Source organism: Pipra filicauda, unplaced genomic scaffold, assembly GCF_003945595.2.
Source record: "Pipra filicauda isolate LSUMZ 115617 unplaced genomic scaffold, ASM394559v2 scaffold384_size681814_pilon, whole genome shotgun sequence".
In the NCBI taxonomy this organism is placed as follows: Eukaryota; Metazoa; Chordata; class Aves; order Passeriformes; family Pipridae; genus Pipra; species Pipra filicauda.
The window spans coordinates 241,933-261,053 of record NW_024104514.1 but is presented as its reverse complement, the minus strand read 5'-3'; the positions used below and the strand labels follow the sequence as shown (position 1 = coordinate 261,053).

Below are 19,121 nucleotides of genomic sequence, written 5' to 3'. Positions count from 1 at the left end.
AGTACAATCAACTAAAGATAGAAAAGATTTAAAGGAGAAGGAAATAAGAAAATAAACAAATGAGTAGGCAGGTGTCCAGAAAAGCTGTGTATCAGTCCAGCTTGCCTAAGAGGATGTGATCACCCTGATCTGTCTCAGACCAGGGTATTGGTAAATCATCACCATCCACACTGTCCAGTCTCAGCAGACATTTGCCACATGACACAGTTTTTCAGGGCAGGGATAAGAGGAAAAGTGGATGGGCTCAGAAGGAGGATAGCGTCATGCTGTAAGCACAATAAATACTCACTCAATTGGTTTCCCTCTGATCTCAGACATGATGGAGCTCTCCCCTCCCAAGTACTCATAGCATAGGCTGAGAAAGTTGTATATTACAAAGGCTGCAAAGACATCAATCAGAGTAAAATGACAACCAACTTCAAAACAGGTGCAAGGACCAAGAGTACAGGCAACAGACCAAACATTAGCAGGGACTGCTTATGCAGCACCTTCCCCTTCAAAGCACTCCAGATTATTTTCACTGCATTTATCATTCTACCTCAGCACTCACAAGACTATCTGAACTGGAGCCTGGCCATGGTCCCACGCCAGTTCCATGACTCATGCCAAAAGGGTCACAGAACCATCTAAAACTGTAGTCAGTCTCTATATTACTTGGCATCTGTAAGATGCCACTCTTTATAGGGTTCCTGTGCATTATTCTAGGACATTACGCTGGTACTAAATAATCTGGGAGAGATATGGTTAATGGATCAGATATATGTTATCTCCTGTATTTAACCTTCTAGCTGATGAACACAGTTTCTCTCTGCCAGGTAACCAGACTACAGATATAAAAGCTGGAGAAACAGAGGGGTTTTAGTGAAACGCTGTTTTCATGTTTAGTGGAGATTTTTGAAAAACAGACTGTGCTTCATTTCCTCAGAATGATGAAATTTCTTGTCTACTGAATAAACTTCTCCTTGGCCCACTTTGCCTTCCCCAGCAACATGCCTTCTTGACAGCGAACAGCCTTCTTGAACTGACCATTAATAGTTTGTCCCATTTCAGTTCTCCACAACTACAGATCTATTTCCTTTTCATGGGATCCAAACCCACTTTAATGCATGGAGTAAGCCTGCATGTGCCCTGTCTGATACTCTCTCGACTTGTTAAAATCGCTGTTGGACCCTCAAAGTTTTGAGATTTCTTAGGGCAAGGACTGTACTACTGAGTGTGTTACATACAGCCCTGGGGCAAAAGGACAGACCAGATGACCTTTCTTTCAACATTGTTTTCTACGGTCATCTGTACTCGGACATTCCCTGGAATGACAACACCCAAATCTTCCTTTTTGCCTCAAACAATTTGGGATAGAAACAGAAGTCTCGAGGAACTCTGAAATAAGAACAGAAGCCTAATAACATACAGCACAGAGACGCTGATCTCCTCAAGCAGCCGGTTATTAGACCTGAGGTCAATTTTTCCACATAGATGAACTTCTGAAGTCAGACATCAACTCTAATTCTTCTACAAGCATCCAAACTATGCCCTGGCAAAGAGGTACTCAACACTTCCCAAAATTCTCATAGTCTCAAAACATTGTATTTATGGCTTGTAGATGTGTCTAGCTGGCAAGAATGCTATGGCACCTAAAAGCAAATGGTATACCTGCTTCTACGTATGTAATTGGTATACTGTTTCTCCACCTGTAATCGTTATTATTGAACAAAGTTCACACAGTAACTACTTTACCAAAGCCTTAATTAGAAGACAAAACACCAACCACGGAAAACTCATTTAAATAACTGTGGTAACCCCTTTTGCCTTCAATTTTCCTGCAACTTAGTTGACAGCTCCCAGTACCCAGAGGAAGAAAAGCTGAATTTTTCCTATTGTCCTCCAGTGACCCCTGCCCTCTGATGTGGTCATTACAATACCAGGCCATTCCACAAGCACTAGGGAAGAGATGACATCAGAGGAAGAAGACAAAACAAAACAAAAGGAATAAAAGGGAGGGAGAAATATCTGCCTGTCCCTCCCCAAAAGAACTAAGTGCTAGCGATCAAAACTCATCACATCAGCAAAAGAACACTTCTCCCATTCCTGATCCACAGTCATTAGATGATACTCATGATATCGACGTAAAAGAAAAAAAAAAATCTACTTGTGTCAGTGTTACTTGCACTCAGGTTTGCACAGAAACAGTCACAGGAAAGAGCAACACCAAAACACTATGAAATGTAGTCTACATATGGCTCAAGATAGATTTCAAAATTTATTAGTAGAGTCTTCTCCCCCCATTCCCTAATAGAGCTCCTCCCCACCTCACAACCTAAAACCTTCTCAGTAAAAGAAAGGATAAGGTGGATGTCAAGGGAGGGAACAGAACAAAAAGGCTGTTTTGAAGTGATCCCCAGAAAAAGTGAGGGACAGAACCTGCTTTCCAAAGGTGCTTTCACCTCCACCTGTAGTTTTCACACAGGCCAATGCGTGGAGGTGAACTCTGGCACAAGGGTTGCCTCCTGAGCAGATGCTCAAATGTTTGTAAACTCCCTGAGCAAGCAAGGCAGAGGGACACTGGCTGTTGCTAGGAGAGGAGTTTCCCAGAGCAGCAGGCTTCCTGCTAGACCTACACACACACAGGGCAGGGAAACTATAAAACCAGGCCCAAACAAAGATGCCTCCTGCATCACGTGTGCACGTTTGCCATCTGCTGCTGCATCTCAGAGCGTTGTTGTGGATGTGAGGAGGGCCTGCTGGTCCCTTCAGCTGATTAACTTGATCACATGGCCAGGGGCACCTCTCTGCAATGCAGATCTCACCAAAATAACTGTACCAATGACTTATGATTTAATGAGGGGATGGTGATAAATTGTCCTCAAAAATACACTGCTTGAGTGCAGTCTCTCCTGCCGGGTGGGTAGAGGCTTCTTTCAGGATAAGATCAGGAGGGAAGTTAAGGTAGCATTTACTGGAGAGTAACCGCTTCCCTCACATACAGCATTAGTGGTATTATGTTATCTGCAGCAGATAACCAAAACCAAGCCATTGGTATCTCATCCTGAACATGGTATCCTCTCTCCTGCAGGACCCCGAAGCACTACACCTGACCGGCCTCAGCATGTGGCGGCTGTGCTACCCTGTGCAAGCACACAAGTGGCCACAGGATGGGACCAGAAGAATACATTGCTAACACACTGCACCAGCAAAACAGGACAAAGCAAGTGTTTGGCTGCTGAGTAGGTGCTGTCAGAACAGCCAGGAGCTAAGCAACACCTCGCTTTCTAACACCCAGATACAATCAGATTCTTTGGCTTTAGATCTTCCTGAAACAAAGGACCCAAGAAAACCATAAACTTGGCCTTTACAGAACACTGTAAAGGGAAGGTTCAACACATCCTGTCCTGCTCAAAGGCCAATGACGAAGAGGGTCAGGGTGGACGGGGCTTTGAGCAAAGCTGTCCCAGCCCATGGCAGGGGTGCTGCACTAGATTATCTTTACAGGTCCTTCCTGACCCAAACCATCCTTTGATTCTATGATTTTCAGTCACTAAGCAAGCCATGGTCATCCAGTTAGGCACACCACAAAACTTTGCTTCAGTAGGTGACAGTGATGCTTTCTCCATATTCTCAACCAGAAAAAAAGTTCTCTCAGGGCAGAGACTTCCCCCTCCTTACCTTCATAGCAGTCCCGCACTGTGCCAAAGTAAACATAGTACTGGTCATTGGTGAAGAACAGGAGACTGAGCCATGAGTCAAAGGCATAAATGGGCACAATGAAGAGGATCCGAACGATGTAGCGCTGTTCGTTTGGGCAGCTATAGCAGCGAAGATGCATGTAGATCTGAGAGGACGGAGAGGGGAGACCAGGATCAGCGGAATATGGAGTAGAGAGGGAAAGTAGAACTGGAGAGTCAATTGGACCAGGAAAAACAAATTCAGTAAATCACCTCTTGATTGCCTCCAGCAGCCTCAAGGTGATGAACATAAAAGAAAAAAATAAATCACTGTTATCATATGACACTGATATAGCAACCCTTGGTTTGCAGAGAGGGGGAAGGAGAAGGAAAAGGAAATGGAGGCATTTCTAACCTGGTTTCTTATAGGGAATTAATTCACTGTTACATTACCTTGCCCACATTCTCTTGTTCACATCTTTTTTCCAGTTATCAGTCCTACCTTCCTGCTATCCTCTTTTAAGTACCTAAGATTCACACCACTGCAGGCTGCTTTTCTCTGAAGAGGGAAGGTGCATGCGCTTAAGCACATGCTCTTTGTGAACACACTCACTCTCTGAAAGCAGTTTTGGATGCTTTCACCTGAAGACTTTCACCTGAAACAACCTAAGAGAGCCCTTCAGAGCACAGCCAAAAAGCTGATAAGCCACAGCCTATATGCTCAAAAAGTGTCATTCTGCACATTGGTGACAGCACAGCCACAAACTGACAGCCATCAAGGGAGCGCTGAGGTCATGCAACGTGCTCAAAGGAACCACAGAGCCACAGCGTTTGTTTTGTCTGACTGTTTGCACACATGCCAATCCCCTAAGTCACGGGCTGGGGGAGCACAGTGTCCCCACCTTACTTGCTCCCACCCCTCAGTTTGTTAGCCATGATTAAATCCTACACCTAAGATGCTTTTTCACAGAATACCCACCTCCTGAAAAAGGCATTGACCACAACCACACCCTGAAGATAAGTACAGCTCCTACAATGGCCTAATAACACGGGCCAGAGCTTCAGTGTAAGTTGTGGGTACGCTCTGTTGACCATGGAGTCAGCAGAGGCAAAGCCTCTGAATGGCAATTCTCATCGAGCTGCTGCCCCAACTGCTGGAATTAGTAACAGCTAGTTTATTACATACGTGCCTCATGACTGACTGATTCTGCTGCCTGAAGAGGTACAAGTGTTTGTTTGAAGCTTCACCCTGCATTTGGGGATGTTATGAGGATTCTGCAGGATCTAACAAAACATACGCTGATGATCTCACCTTTCCCTCATAAGGGACAGGGGCTTGTCTCTCTCTCCCCAGCAGTCTGTTGCTTATCCCTCCCTGCCTCTTGGCCAGATCTGGTCAAAATCGACTGAAGGGCTCAAAAATACTTCTGTTTCCTCTCCCTAACCCATGAGGAGCTCACAAAAACCTCATTTCCTGGGGAGAACAGGTTGAAAATAAACTAACAAACCTTAGGGATATTTTTGCCCTTTAACAATCCCAGTGACACATCTCACCCAGCACAGGGACAGCTGATACCGGAGTTCAGATGACTCTAAGCTTTGCCCTTGGGATGTCAAAAGAGCCCTGCAATCCATGTGCCTACAAGGGAGGTACAGAACAGGATGCAGGGTTTGACTTGTTCTGGCTCCCAGGACAACTGGCCCAGAAAGCGGGGAGAAGAGAAAAATCAAAATAAAACATTTCCTGCTACTCCTTTCCGCAGTGGAGTTCAGCCTTTGGAATCCACTGGCACAGGAGATCAAAGGAAGAATGTCAAACAACAGGTGACTACGATCTTTTAGCCAACAGCTGACACAATAACAAAATGGCTGGATTCAGATACAAGACCTGTGAAAGGATGGCCTGAGATAACACACCTTACTGCAAACATTCAAGAGATGGCCAAATGTTTTACAGAGTGTGCTTCTTCTCCATTCATACTGTGGAAATGGTCTGTTCCTCCATGTGGGAAAAAGGAAAGGATGAGAAGTACGAGTGACGGGGTTTTACCTGATGGCAGGTGATGAGCAAAGCTGTCCATACAAAGAAACCTGAGATAGCCTGAGCAGCAGTGGTCATGAGGAATATTGGCTGCTCCACAGCCGTGGGGCTGCCATCCTCCAGCATCCAGGAGAAGTTAGGAGCCACAGCTGGAGTGGTGGCAGTTGACCCCAATCTGGGGGCTGCAGTGACATCAGTCATCATTATCATGGTGCCTTTTGGTGTGAGGTTCCAGATGGGATTGCTGAAGAGCTGCCCACGAGCCAAGACCTGCCAAGGAAGAGGACCAAAAAGCAATTGAACCCAGCTGAAAGGAGTCAGGAGCATAACAGTAACAGTGCTTTGCATCTCTCACATGCCTTTCACCAGGCTGCTCACATGTTTTAGGAACAGGACCTAGATAAGTCTGCCAGTGCCACCCCTCGTGACACAGCAAATCATGTGGTGTTCAGGAACCTTTCACATCCTCCCTGACATCCTGAAACACTGCCACCGCTATTGTCACCTCCCTACTGCAATAATTTCAGCACAAGATGAATAGAGCATTTACCTGAGATCATAGAATCATAAAATGGTTTGGGTTGGAAGAGACCTTAAAGATCATCTCATTCCACCCCCCCTGCCATAGTCAGGGACACCTTCCACTTGACCAGGTTGCTCAGAGCCCCATCCAACCTGACCTTGAATACTTCCAGGGATGGGGCATCCACAACTTATCTGGGCAACCTGCTCCAGTGCCTCACCACCCTCACAGTAAAGAATTTCTTCCTAACATCTAATTTAACCTACTCTCTTTCAGTTTAAAACCATTCCCTCTTGTCCTATCACTGCATGCCCTTGTAAAAAGATCAGAAGGAGGTATCTAAATCATCCATACTGGAAGATGACAGGTACAACTAAGTTAACAGCTCTGCTTTCCATAAAAGTATGGGCTATTCTGCTGTGTCTTAGTGTTATGGTTAGCCTGCCAAGCAGCAACAGGCAACATGTGCCACAGTGTCACTATGCAGCAAGGGGGGCAAGGGGAAGAGTATCCTTATTCCTTCAGCAAGCAATCCCCCCTCTCTTACTGCCATGTTGAAAACCACACTCAGTGCAAAGCACCCTCAATGGAAGGATATGTACTGAAAGCTTTCCTTGCTTTGAGAGCATGGAAGTCATGCTTCTACCAAACATTGTATGGCATGGTACACTTAGCCAGCCTGTTAGTAATTCTACTAACTTAGCATTATTTTCTGCACAATGTGAATTTAACCTGGTTGGCTTTTAAAAGCCAGTTGACCCATGAAAACACCCAGAACATGCAAGAACTCAAAGCAGCATGACCCTTGGCCATTTCCTGGATAAAAAGCTATCTTCTTTCAATGGAACAAATTCTTGAAGGTCTAAGATCTAAAGTAGCTATTATTTTCAATTTGGTTGTAAGCAGGCTCTAATGTGACCTCTGGATTGCAGGACGATAATCCACTTAAACCAAGATCACAAGCAGGCAGCCATTGGTTCTACCCATTAGAAGAGCTGCTTCTGATGTGATTGCAGTAGAGACGTGCCTATCAAGGGGAACAGCATAATGTTGCTTCCTTCTGATAACCTCCTAATACTTTTTGGAATGCCCTTTCTGTAAAAGCACAAGACATAGCTCTTACACAGGCCTTTATGATCAGTAGATGGAAAGGGCTTTAGAAAGGCCAACAATCCATCACCACAGTTTGCAGCTGCAGCAGGGAAGGACACATCTGTCATTTACTGACAGGTCATTACACAGCACAAACAAGAGCATACACTTGCAGATGAACTGCCCCAGCTCTGCTTCACCTGAAGCCACAGCACAAACTGGGGAACAGGTACCCAGTAAAAGCAGAGGGCCAGTAGCAAGTCCTTTCCACATGCACACTAAGGTGTGCAAATGGCCCCTCCAGCACAGGCTTTTACAAAACACACACTTGCATTAATGGTGTGCAGCACTCTGATGTTAGTTGTGCCACAGTCTACCTCATTTCTGTTTTTTTCCACAGGGGAAAGAGAAAAATCCAGGGAAATACCCAGACTTTTTTAAGCAGATATTATCTTACTATACATGGACCTGCACAACTGCTGTAGTTTAATTTACAAACTAATTGTCAAACTTGGCTTTTCTTCGTTCTTTCCAGTTGTTGTTTTTCCAAAACAGTTCTGCTCTGAGTTACAACTTTCCATAACCACACGTACAGCAGGGTAATTCCTTTCCAGTCCTGATCAGTACAGGAAATACAACTGTTCAGTTTTGAGCTTCAAAACATACATACACACACGCACACTTCATTACCTATACTATATCTAAACATTTGGAGAGATGAAGGCCGGATGAGGATGTCACAAGGTAGCAACTGAACACTCACAGTGCTGAGAGAGTGCTTCCACTAAGCTCATAAAGGGCACATCTAGAATGAAATCAGAGCAGATGCATCTGTGGTTAACCTAGGTCTAAATAAAGTCCAGCCAGCTGCAACCTTGCACATCCTAGTGCACTTTGGGAGATATGCAAGAGGGGAAGCTGCTAAGCCCTTCCTAAAGTTCATGGGGGAGAGGATCTGTACATCAGACCACAAGTGGCAGGAGGAACAGGACTGGACATCCACACTCCAGCTAATCAAACCACATCAATAGCATAGAGCCAAATGCAGTGTCAGTAAGATCAACAGAAGTGAAGATCTGAAAGGGAATTCTTCTGTGTCTCTGCACTCATTTTAAAAGAAGGGGAAATAGCAAAAAGTGATCAACAAGCATTTTGACATGACAGGGGTTATGTATTCAGAAGCAGGGTCACTTATAAGTTCAAGTTGTGCATGTAACCTTAACACTGCCCCCTTGTGATTATACATCAACCACCATTAATTACATGATCGTCTATCATTCTTAATCTAACCCCCTTTAACTGACACAGTCATTGAAATTAATAACTCTTTCCAGCACTGTGTTCTGAAAGAAAACATACAAACTTTCTTACAAACTAGAGTTACACTCCTCCTACGCCAAAACCCAATTCACCTCACCCCCCCTGCCCCTCAGGGTTGCCCCTGAGGACAGCTTTTTATTCACTTGATACTTTGTGTTGGTTCTGTGCATCAGTTGGCAGTTCATTCTCCTTGCTAGTAAAACACGATGGAATACGCCTTCCAAATTATCCCTTCTAATCTTCTCAAGTCCCACACATCATAGCTACAGTGACAGGTATAAGCAGTGCACAAAGCTGTTACAAAAGACTACCGTACGCAAGAAGCTGAAGCTGTGAGAGCAAATCTGGTCTATACTTAAGAAAAACAGCTAACAGCACAGAAGATTAGAGCCTTAACCAGGTGAGTGGATTTCAGCTCATTCACTACCACTAGCTCAGCCTTTGAGCTCCTCTTTTGCTTTGTTAAAACGAACATCGAACATCACGAGGGTGGGCTGTTAACTCACTTAGCAGGCCTTTCTTCTGAGAGGCCTCTTCCCCTGTGCAACAGGACACAAGTCTAGCAAACCATTAGAACAGGTTTCCAATAGAGGTGGTGCCTGCGAGCACATCACAGCAAACATGCTGCCTTGACAAGCTACGGATCAAGTACCTTGGCATAAACAGCTTCCCTCTTACCTGACACGTGCTTTGGCACTTGTTTCTTGGACACCTACCTCCATCACAGCCCAAGTCAGTGCCACAATATACTTCCCTGCTTCCTCTCACACCTGGGTAAAAAGATACTTCCCAACAGTCACAAAGCTATTCCCTATTCACCTCCATCTTCTCCCCTCTTCCACTTGGCTACTCCAGTTGTGCAATGACCTGACATCAGTCAGGCCCCTGGCTGTGATCTCTTTCCAGTGCTCCTCCCAGCTGGCTGTATTCCTCTGTTGTTTCTCACGCATTTTAAGCTCCCTGGGACAACTGCCTTTTTGTTCTCTGTCCCATACAGTTCCCAGCACTGCAAGGTACTAAACCATGAGGAAGGCGCTTGACATTACCATATGTCAAATCAGGGGCATTTAGAAACATGAATTACCAATGCAATACAAACCAATCTAATGCATAATAGATTTTGGAGAGTTCCTTACTCTTCTGCCATATCCTGTCTTCTCTGCCCACTCTTTCATCTCTACCTCATTGCTTCCAGTTCAAGGGAGAATAAAGTTACTTGCACACTTATTCTCCCTTTCTGGAGAACATTCTTAAATATATCAAAGGAAAATATTTCAACACTTCTAAATTTCACTCTTGGAGCTTTCCCCATCTCCAACTGACTACCTTGCTCCCCCCGGAGGTAACCTGAAATATAACAGGACCAGGAGAACAGAGCGCCAGGAAAAGTGACAAACTTTTGGAAACATGCACGCATAAAAGTACATCTAGGCACTCCCAGGGCTTTCAGACGCAGGCTTAGGTGTATTTCAGGATGGCCACAGGAAACTTGGATCAGAGCTATACGATTCTTCTACGTGGGTTACATGAGCTTCAGGCAGTGCCTAGGTCTGTGTGAGGTCTATACCCAAAAACCTCGAATGTGGAAGGCTCCCATCCCCTACAAGCTGTTACCTGTTCCTGCCCAGAAGACATTACAAGTTATGCACATTAGAGCAAGATAGGACCTTGTACTGCCAGGGCATTAGCTTAAACACCAACCTTAGTACCAGCTTAAACTTATCTAACAGATCTTCTGAAAGCACTTTAGGAGTATTAGGGGCCACTCTCAATGCAAAAAGGGGAAAAGAAAACAAAACAAAGCATGTGCTATTTCTATCAAGATAACTATCCTGATAAAAACCTAGAGATGAAAAACACTGTTATTAGGATTCTTGATAGAGAAGAGGCTCTAAACTGCATGGGGACCGATTCTGTTAGAGACAGCAAAGCGACAAAAAGCTAGCAGGGATGTGTCCACATGGCCTGCATCCACAGGAGAACAACAGCACACTAATTCTCCACCAGGAGCAGATTGCCAGTCCTGTATCTTTTAGAAATAGAGACCTTCTGTCTTCAACATTAACATGGCAGCTTCTTCCACTGAAAATAAACTCAGAACAGTAAACAGACACGATGTGGCACAAGTGAAAACAAAAAACTTCATTTCTGGCTTGCATAAAGGCATGGAAAATGTTACCACTGAGGAGGAGCTATTTCTACATAAACAAACATAAATACGGAAACCTCATTTCTGACGCAACAAAAGTGGTGTAAGAGGAGGGAAGAAAGATTCAGCTTGGTCCTTCAGTTCCGTGGAGTATTTCTGAACACATATTCGACCACAGTCTAGTAAAGCAGGAGGTGGCTGGCTGCTCTGAGCAAGACCTACCGTGGTGCAGGTAGCAAAAGAACCCCAAACATGACTCTGAAGCCATTCTGTCCCATCTGCAAACACAATCTGTGTTTTTAAAATAGATCATCTCATCCAAGGCTGAAAGTATTTAATTTCTAAACTGCTGAGAGAGCAAAGAATGATACACAAAGCTATCCTATGAAAGAGTCTTAACAGCTAAGCCTCCTTCTGCTGTACAAGACACGATCCACTAAAACGCACACGGCCTGGCTGCAAGGTTCTCCTGAAGAGCTACGAGAGAAGAAAATGTTCCTCCTTAAAACCTACTCCACACTTACCCTAGCTTTAAATATCCACCATGATGACTTTTGTTTCTGTTAAGATATACCACAAAACCATTTTCCACTCCTCTCTTAAGTTCTTAGTCCTCCAAAGAGTTTTTCCATTAAACTATCCTTATTCCTGCAAGAGTTTCTCCACTAAATTATCCTTATTCTGGATCCAAAAAGACCAATACAGAAATTCCATGCAGTAGCTTAATCAACGTCCGAACTTTCTGCATCTATTAGGATACGAGCAAGAGCTTTATATTAGTGAAAGCAGGAGCTTAATGTTTTTTCAGAATGTGCCCTAGACTCACAAGGAATAAAAAAAACACAGGACAAAATGGTTCGAGGTTTATTTTAGACTATTTTAATTATAAAAATGCCTAGAATTGCCAACTGGGATCAACTCTTTTCATTGTGCTAGGCATATATGATAAATTCTGTAATTGATAGATAATTGATTTATGGTCTTTTCAACACCCAAAGGTATGGCATCACCAGCTGATATGGCAAAAGGTAGAAAAGGAGAAGAGGACAAAATAACTCTACACAGTAAGAGAATCACTGGCACAGCTCAAGTCAGTGATAGCAATCCAAGAAAAACCAAATGCTTTTACATTTATTACTTCTTAAATTGCTTTTGCTCTCTGGGGTGGCATCTAGTTTACTTAGCTATGAGACATGAAAAGGTCCCAACAGTGCATTTTTAAGCTCTCCAATAGGATTCCCCAAACAATCTGAGTTAAGTATGTGACCTGGCATGCAATTTTAAGTAGTACAACTCATTTACATGTTACTACTCATGCTGGGCAAAGCTTCCTTAACATCAAGGCAGTGAAAGTCACCCCACAACACACACTTCATACAAAGGCACACGTACGCAACTCCGAACGCACGTGAGCAGTGCTGTGCCCGGCCAGAAGACAGGCAAGACTTACAAACATATGAAGTGATTGAATCTACAGTTACTGCACTTCATGTCATGCTCTGTCTGCACAACAAATTCCGATCCAAATGCAGTTCTTGTCAATGTTATTTCTACAGAGGAGTGAGCAGTCTGAATGCTGAAGAGATGTCCCAGTCACAATTTTCACAGCTGTCGGTACAGTCAGTGAAACAAGAGAAAAGAGTCACTGGGATATAAAACCAGTAGCATCAGCACGAGCAGAAACATTAGCCTCAGAAGTAGAAGGCAGAGGAGTCAGTCCACTAGGGAGACCAAACTCCAGGGCAAGGTACACACCCACTAAGCCATACTCAAGAGATGATCCGATGCACATAAGAGTACATCCTACACATAAACAATCTAACCTTCAACAAGGTCACACCACTTCTTTTCTCATTTTGAGGAAATAAATATCTGAGAATACCACAAAAATCTTCTCCACTTGCAGCTCACACAGCCTCCACCCATTTTGCTAAGCTGTAGTCATCCAAAGAGAGAGCAGCTTCCCCTCCCCATGTGCCCATTTAAAAACCCAGAATCAACAACAAAACCCTTTTACCCTGAGCCATGCACTCTTCTTTCCAGAGTTTTTTTCTGCTCTATTAATTTCTGTTGTCTCACTGTATTAGCACAGCCCTCCTCTCCCCATCCTCCTCTTTTTTTTTTTGTGGACTGACCAACATTGTGATGGGTCAACATCCAACATCCAGTCCCTTTTTTGGAAGGGGACAGGAAAAAGAGAGAAAAGGGGAGGGAGATGAGGAGAAGCACGTTCCCCAACCTTCCAACCGCTCCTTTGAGAACAGGATCAAACACACCTAGGCTGTGTACTGCATCCCTTTCCCATACTCCCAGCAGCCTCACTCCACACAAACTAGTCAAGCCCCCTGTTCCCAGGGGAGAAACACAGTAAGCCTACAAAGATATTCTGCAACTGGCAGAGGGGAAAGAGACAACGAGGAAAAGGACGTGTTGTAAACAGTTGTGTCCAGCACGACAGAGGAAGTTGGTTTTTCATTTTCCAAGAACATTCTCAAGAACAAAGTCAAATCGGAACTTATTCCACCACCACTTGCATTCACTGTTCCCCACCTCTGCATGCCAAGACAGAGGAGAGAACAGTTTTGAATTTGCCACAGGGTATACAGTTACTCTAAGAAGAATCAGAAGTCAAACTCTACAGCAGCATGGAAAGGTATTAAACATGTGGAAGTCACATGCAAAGGCAGTTTTTTTAATATACTGGAGTATATTTTTCCACACAGAATATAACATACAGAATCTTTCAGATTAGACCGATACTTCAATGTACCAAGCAAATGCGCTGGAAGAACCCAGACATCTTATCACAGGCCCAGGCAACTGTGCAGCAGTGCACTGAGGGCAGTGGCACATCTGACTTCCCTAACAATCATTCTCTGACGCAGACATGCAGCAGTGTTGTAAAAACAGTGATTCTCAACAAAGCATCCAAGGCGACTCACTATGAAGCCATTCTGTTATTGCTAAAATAACAACCGGTTGGCTTATTTTTGTTTGTGGGTTGTTGCTTTTCTTTTTTTTTTTTAACTCTGACCATTAGGCAACGTATATCCTTCTTAATTCCCAAAAATCATGGATGCATAATCTCATGGTTCCTGTCTGACATTACCCCCTCCATTCTCTCCTGTCCTACTACTCCCTCGAGATAAATAAAAATCCTATGGAGGCAAACTTCTGAAAGCAGGATTGGAACCTTTGTACTCCTGGATTCATGGGAGAGGAGTGTTCCTCCCCACACAAAAATGCCAAGTCCTAGATATATCAGCATTACAGCTTTGCCAGTAGAAGAATAAGCCCAGATACAGCACTTCTCTTACAGAAAGATTACCTGTGGAAGTTCACAGGCAGTGCCTGGAGGAGGAAACCATTCTCACCCTTGATGCCTAAAGCACAAGAAGAAGAAGCAGCAGCAGAGGGGAAAACCTTGCCCAGCATCGTCTTCCAAAGGCTACTTACACCACAGGAGTGGCTAGGAGCTGCTCCCCCTTTCCTGACTCAGCACCAAAGCTGACCACAGAGCTTTGCAGAGAAGTCACCGGTACTGTTAGAAGTTGACAGATGCCAACAGCTACTAAAACACAGTTCGAGGTGATTCCAACATCTGCCCTCTCTATCCCAAAAGCCATCAACAGCAAGGCATTTTCTCTATACAGAAAGAAATACTCCACACATCTAACTGAGGGGGTGCACTTAAAAAAAAAGATGAAACTTCAACCCAATGTTTCCAGACACTGAAACATTAAATTACCCAATTGCAGGAAGTTGCCTAAATGGGAATTTATATAAATAATTTCTATCTTAAGACTCTTGTAAAATCAGCACCATCACAAAGTCATTGGGAGGGGGGAAGGAAGTCTGTAAGGAGAGTTTGGAGAAGGAGTGAGGTCACTCCCAGCTCCCATGGGACAATTAGCTGCAAATAGCTTCACCCACCACTAACCAGCCCTTCCTAGCAAAACTGGCAAGGAGACAAGGTGTGGTGAGCCATGAAGAGAAATTCACTCTTCCAATCTGCCTCTTCAGGTGATTGACTTGTCCAGGTTCATTTTAAGCAACCTGGACAGAGGCACAGCTATGCTCATTACTGCTACCTAGGCTGTATCTGTGCTGGAGATGACCAGGCAGCTGCAGGCTCCCAGCAATCAGCTCAGCAGTCTCCAATAGCATCATCCATGACATGTTCTGCAGCCTGGGGAGGGAACACTGGCTCGGCAAGGTCAGCTTTTAAGGTATTATTTCATCTCATCTTCTTGAAGCCTCACTGCTGCACTACATAACATGTTGCAGTCATTTTCTTTGTGAATCAGAAGGACCTTTTTTGAATTTTTTGCCACAGGGTTGATCAGGGGCCACATGTACACCATACCTGTGCAGAGAGGAACACTTTCCAGTTAGACACAAAAAATTTGAGGCCATGACACCATCTCTCTATGCTCTTGGTCACCCTCCATTATACAACATCCTCAAATGGCTGATCCTTTCAGCATCATCATACTCCCAGGTACTATGACTATAAGATAATAATAGCAATATTCCCATCCTTTCAATGCAGAGACACACTTAATAGTGGCAAGACAAATATCCAGGTACTCTGGGGGTTAATGCTGCAAGGAGAGCATGGCAGTTACTTCCCTTTTCAGGTTTCCTGTCAATTATGCCCCTCAGAGGCTATAAAGACCTGGTCAAACACAGATACAGCACAGTTCCTGAACAGCTTGTCTACACACTGCACTTTCCCTGGAGACAGCTTGCTCTGTTGCTTTTCCAGACATGTTACTTACACAATCACAAAAACCCGATGGAAGTTGAGCTGACTTTTAGATTAGACAGAACCTGGCTATGAGCAAGTACTCCAGTGCCCTGCCTCTCCCTAAAGGAGGGAGACTCTGAGGTGAGATTTCTTGAGGGTGGCTGCAACTCACTGCTTTAGCTGGCAGAATTTCCCTTCCAAAACCATCCTGGGGAATTGCTGTTCTGAGAGCATGTCCAGCTGCTCTCTCCAAAAGTAGTCCATAAAAAAACCCCCACCATCAAAACCCTTTCCATAAGGGTGTTTTCAGTCCATTCACAACAATATTTTACAGTTATTTTACCTAAGTCTTTTAATCCATCTTATCAGTGTCAAACCGCTTTCAGAGTCTCAGGTGTTCTGGTAGGGTGTAATGTCTTGGCAGGAAACCACTCTTCCACCACAAGAAAGCAAAACCCAAAGAGTCTGGGAAGAAGCAAGAACAGCACACAACACACACACTGCTCCAAGCAAACAGCTGGGCAAGTCAGCACTCAAAACTCAAACACAATGCTGCTCTCTACAGCACCTTAAATTTCCAGGGCCTCGGCGAGCACAATCAATCACAACCACTAAAACAGCAAAAAGCTTCTGCCCCCAGCCCTGGCCGTTCAATAATACACAGCTGCTTTGTTACACAGAGAGCCAGCAGCAGTCCTGGACTAGAAAAGCTCGACTGTACAAAGGTTAAGCGCAATTTCTCTCTGAGGCTGCACTATCCTCATCATTTTGTAGACAAGCTACCCTGTACATTCACTGCTGCTTTCCTTGGTTTCCTCGATTTTAGGATGAAAACACTGAGAAAACTAGTCATAGAAGTGGCTCTTCAGAATCAACAAGTCTGATTTGAAACTTCGTATTTCACCTCAAACTTCAGTACTCTGAACAATACAATACTGGGCTCTTGAAGCAGCTAGGACCAAACAATAAACATCTCCTGAGGAATTCACTGCACCCACCACCCACAGCTGCAAGAGCTCAAAGAATATCCTTTGAGCTGCTGGAAAATGAAACAGGCACTTCTGCTAGAAGGAGCAGGTAAGAGTTTATCTCCATCACAGCAAACATAAGCCAATTAAACATGAACTAAAAACAGGAGGGGAGAGGGAGTGAAGGGTCACATGGAAATTAAAGGTTTGTCATCTACATCAAAATGTGATTATTAGATGTTTTAGTTTTAGGGACTACCTTTTTATTTTTCTGGGAGGGGGATAGTGTTTTAAAAGTTAATTTGAACTGGAAAAGAAACCACCCCACCCTTCCTTTATCCACAAGAAGAACCCTAATCCCACAACTGTAAACCGCAAAAGCTCACCTCCCAGCCTGCTACCAGCAAACAGGCAAACAAGCTGACAGAGAACAACGCAGATTTCTAGCTGGATTCTGTCAAATAGTTAGAGACTAGGCAGCTCAGAATGTTTTTGTTATTCCAAAACAGCCAGTCACACTGAACTTCATATTCTGACCAGCTTGTGCATATCTAAGAACTTTCCCCTTTTAACTGCCACACGTCCCAAGGAGACAGACAAGCAAAAGTACAAAAGTTGTCTGAGTGGCTGGGAGGTGCTCTTCCCCTTGCCCCACATTTCCAAAACACCACCTGTCCAGCGCTCTGAATTGATTGTAGAAACCCGCACAGAATACAAAGAAAAACATCTGCCCGCACCCCCGAGCTGTTTAGAAGCACTGACTTCAGTAGTAAAGCTTTCCTGATCATTTTACAGCAAGACCGCATCACTCCTGCTCCAGATGCAGAGGTGCCCACCTGCTGCATATATACCACTTAGGGTTTACAGCACAACCATAACAATAATGGTATCAAGGATCTAAAAACCTGCTCCACTAGACCAGAGCAGATTTGAAGCCCATTTTCTTGGGGGCAAAAAAGCCTAAAGTAGGCCTTTGGAGAATACCAAAGCTCTCCCTAAAGCCCTATTGTTTAGCACTTAGCCAACATCCTAAAAGCATGAGAGTTTACTTTTTTCAACAGTACCACACAAATACAAACCTTTAGTACTAGAAACCTGAATGACATGAACATTTCTAGAGAAATCTGTGTTCCCTTTAAAGGAGGCTGCTAAGCTCTTAGAGTCAAGGGTAACATCCAGCAACACAAGTTCAAAGGTACAGCTGACTGCTGTGTTAAAAGAGGCGAGTCTTTGTTATTGGGATGTATGCTTTATTACGTTTTCATCGATTGTTTTCTTTTTCTCGCAGGATAAGAAAGACATTTCTATTCATCCTATTAGCCTTCGCTCCATTATTGATCAATACTTTCTATTTTTATCTTTGACAGAGGTAAACAGTCTTCTTTCTGGGGAAACCTGTCTTTATGTCGTCAATAATTATTCCTGTTCAAGCTCCCTACATGGCAAGAACAGTTTCAAACTTTCTGTAAGCAGGAACCATCTTCAGTATTTCCTCTAGATTTCCCACTCCTCCTGTCCTCCCACTTTTGACAGCTTCACAGTGCTCCAGGCAGCTTTCATAAAGCTGTGCCTGAAACCACTCTAGTCCCTCTCCACAATTCATCAGAACCCAGTCACGCACACGTTCCTCCAAAGCCCTCCTTCCACTACACACTGCAGCTGTCAAGGCTGAGTTAGCCCTCATGGAGCAACTGAAATTTCAGAACACCACGAGCATCCAAACAAGACCAATTGTAACTCACCTGAGACGCAAGAGAACACAGGCACAGTAACAGTCTGCTCACACACACCTACCACACCAGCACATGCATACGGTGTCCGTCAGTCGGTTCAGCCCGAACCACAGGAGGCACAGCAAACACAAACCTGTTGCCCACCACCCTGCTGTGGTCTACTGTGCTCCCAGCCCACCCAGCGCCAGGACAGTGACATCCTCCCAATGCCACCCAGGAGCGTGGCAGCACCGGGGAGCGCGGGAGCTGTGCCAGTACGTGTGTGTGCAGGGGGAGTGGGAGGGTGGGCTGAAGCAAGGACATGTGGCGGGCGGGGGAAGGAACTGAGTGGGCTGCACCGGGGGAGGTGGACTATCCCCTCGGGGGTGTACTATCCGAAGAAGGCTGTGCGGGCTGCACTGGGAGCTTGTGGGGAGACGCGCGTGTCTGTCGGCACGGAGACCGTGCGGGAGGAATGTGCGCGGAGGGGGAACGGCGGGGGCGACCCTGGGACGAAGAGGGGGCACGCCGGGGGGAACCGGGCGGAGGGCTGGGGGGAGCGCACGGCGGGGATCGCGGGGGCGACGCCGGGGAGCGGGAGGAGGGATCGGGGCGGGAGGGAGATCGCGTCCACACCGGGACGATGCGAGCGAGTTCGTGGGGGCCGTACCGAGCCACCCCCCCACCAGCGCGGCTCCTCCTGCCCGCCCGCAGCCGCCCCCGCGCCCCGGCTCGGCTCGGCGGCCACCCTGCCCCCGCCACGTCTTACCCTGCAGCGGGCGGGCGGGCGCGGCCCAGCCCGGTGGGGCGAGGAGGGGTCGGGTCGAGCCCTGCCCCGCTGCCCCGCGGGCGGCGCCGGCACCGGCGCGGGGGCGCGGAGGCCTCAGGAGCCCATGGCGACGCCGGG

At 45.4% G+C, this 19,121-nt stretch overlaps 1 protein-coding gene across 2 annotated transcripts in view; it reads right to left on the bottom strand.

The window, feature by feature from the left end:
* Window positions 1–19,121, bottom strand: part of TMEM184B (transmembrane protein 184B) — a 30,448-nt gene extending 11,327 nt beyond the window's left edge. For both annotated transcript variants that reach the window (XM_027715128.2, XM_027715129.2), the window contains exons 1-4: window positions 18,984–19,121; window positions 5,710–5,970; window positions 3,661–3,826; window positions 290–380 (exon numbers count right to left, since the gene is read on the bottom strand). In XM_027715128.2, coding sequence (XP_027570929.1) covers window positions 290–380; window positions 3,661–3,826; window positions 5,710–5,910 — 458 coding nt within the window. In that variant the 5' untranslated portion in view covers window positions 5,911–5,970; window positions 18,984–19,121. The remainder of the gene's footprint in view (window positions 1–289; window positions 381–3,660; window positions 3,827–5,709; window positions 5,971–18,983) is intronic.